The sequence below is a fragment of the Trypanosoma theileri genome (assembly GCF_002087225.1).
Source record: "Trypanosoma theileri isolate Edinburgh chromosome Unknown TM35_Tth_52_V1, whole genome shotgun sequence".
Taxonomy (NCBI): Eukaryota; Euglenozoa; class Kinetoplastea; order Trypanosomatida; family Trypanosomatidae; genus Trypanosoma; species Trypanosoma theileri.
In genome coordinates, this window is record NW_021639894.1 from 49366 (window position 1) to 49918 (window position 553).

The 553-nt window shown below is 49.7% G+C and overlaps 1 protein-coding gene across 1 annotated transcript; it reads left to right on the forward strand.

Moving 5' to 3' along the window:
* Window positions 1–37: 37 nt before the first annotated feature.
* On the forward strand, window positions 38–553 carry TM35_000521270 (uncharacterized protein; the record flags this gene model as incomplete). The annotated part of the gene is made up of 1 exon (XM_029030669.1): window positions 38–553. A coding segment is annotated over one exon (516 nt), but the record flags the coding sequence as incomplete, so codon positions are not given.

Below are 553 nucleotides of genomic sequence, written 5' to 3' on the forward strand. Positions count from 1 at the left end.
GTGTTTTTACGCAAACCAAACTATTTTTTCTCCCACGATGATGAAGATGAACCGTGTGATGTGTGTGTTGGCCGTTCTGCTGTGCCTCGCCTGCGGGTATGCCATGGCGGCTTCTGCTGCTGAGGTTAAAGGAAATGCAGTTCAAGGGAGAGATGATGAAGCAGATCCAGGGGTTGGGGGAGGTGGTCTGCCAGAGGATAACCTAGAGCAGGGCCCACCAAAAGATCCAGCGCCAGAAAATGGTGATGTAAAAGACCCACAAGATCAACCAGAGGAAGATGATGATGAAGAGGAAGACGATGCTGGTGCTGGAGATGAAACATTAAACCCCGACCAACCTCCCAATCCAGAGGGAGGTGACGCACCGAAACCTCCTGAAGAAGAAAACCCAGATGATGGTAACACTGAGGAACCTCCTGCATCAGGTGGTAAACCTGAGCAACCTGAAGATGGAGAAGATAACAGTCAAAACACCACTCAGAAACCTGATGCTCCCGAGAACACTGAGAAACCATCAACACAAGAACCCACTTCCACTAATGCACCAAGCAAC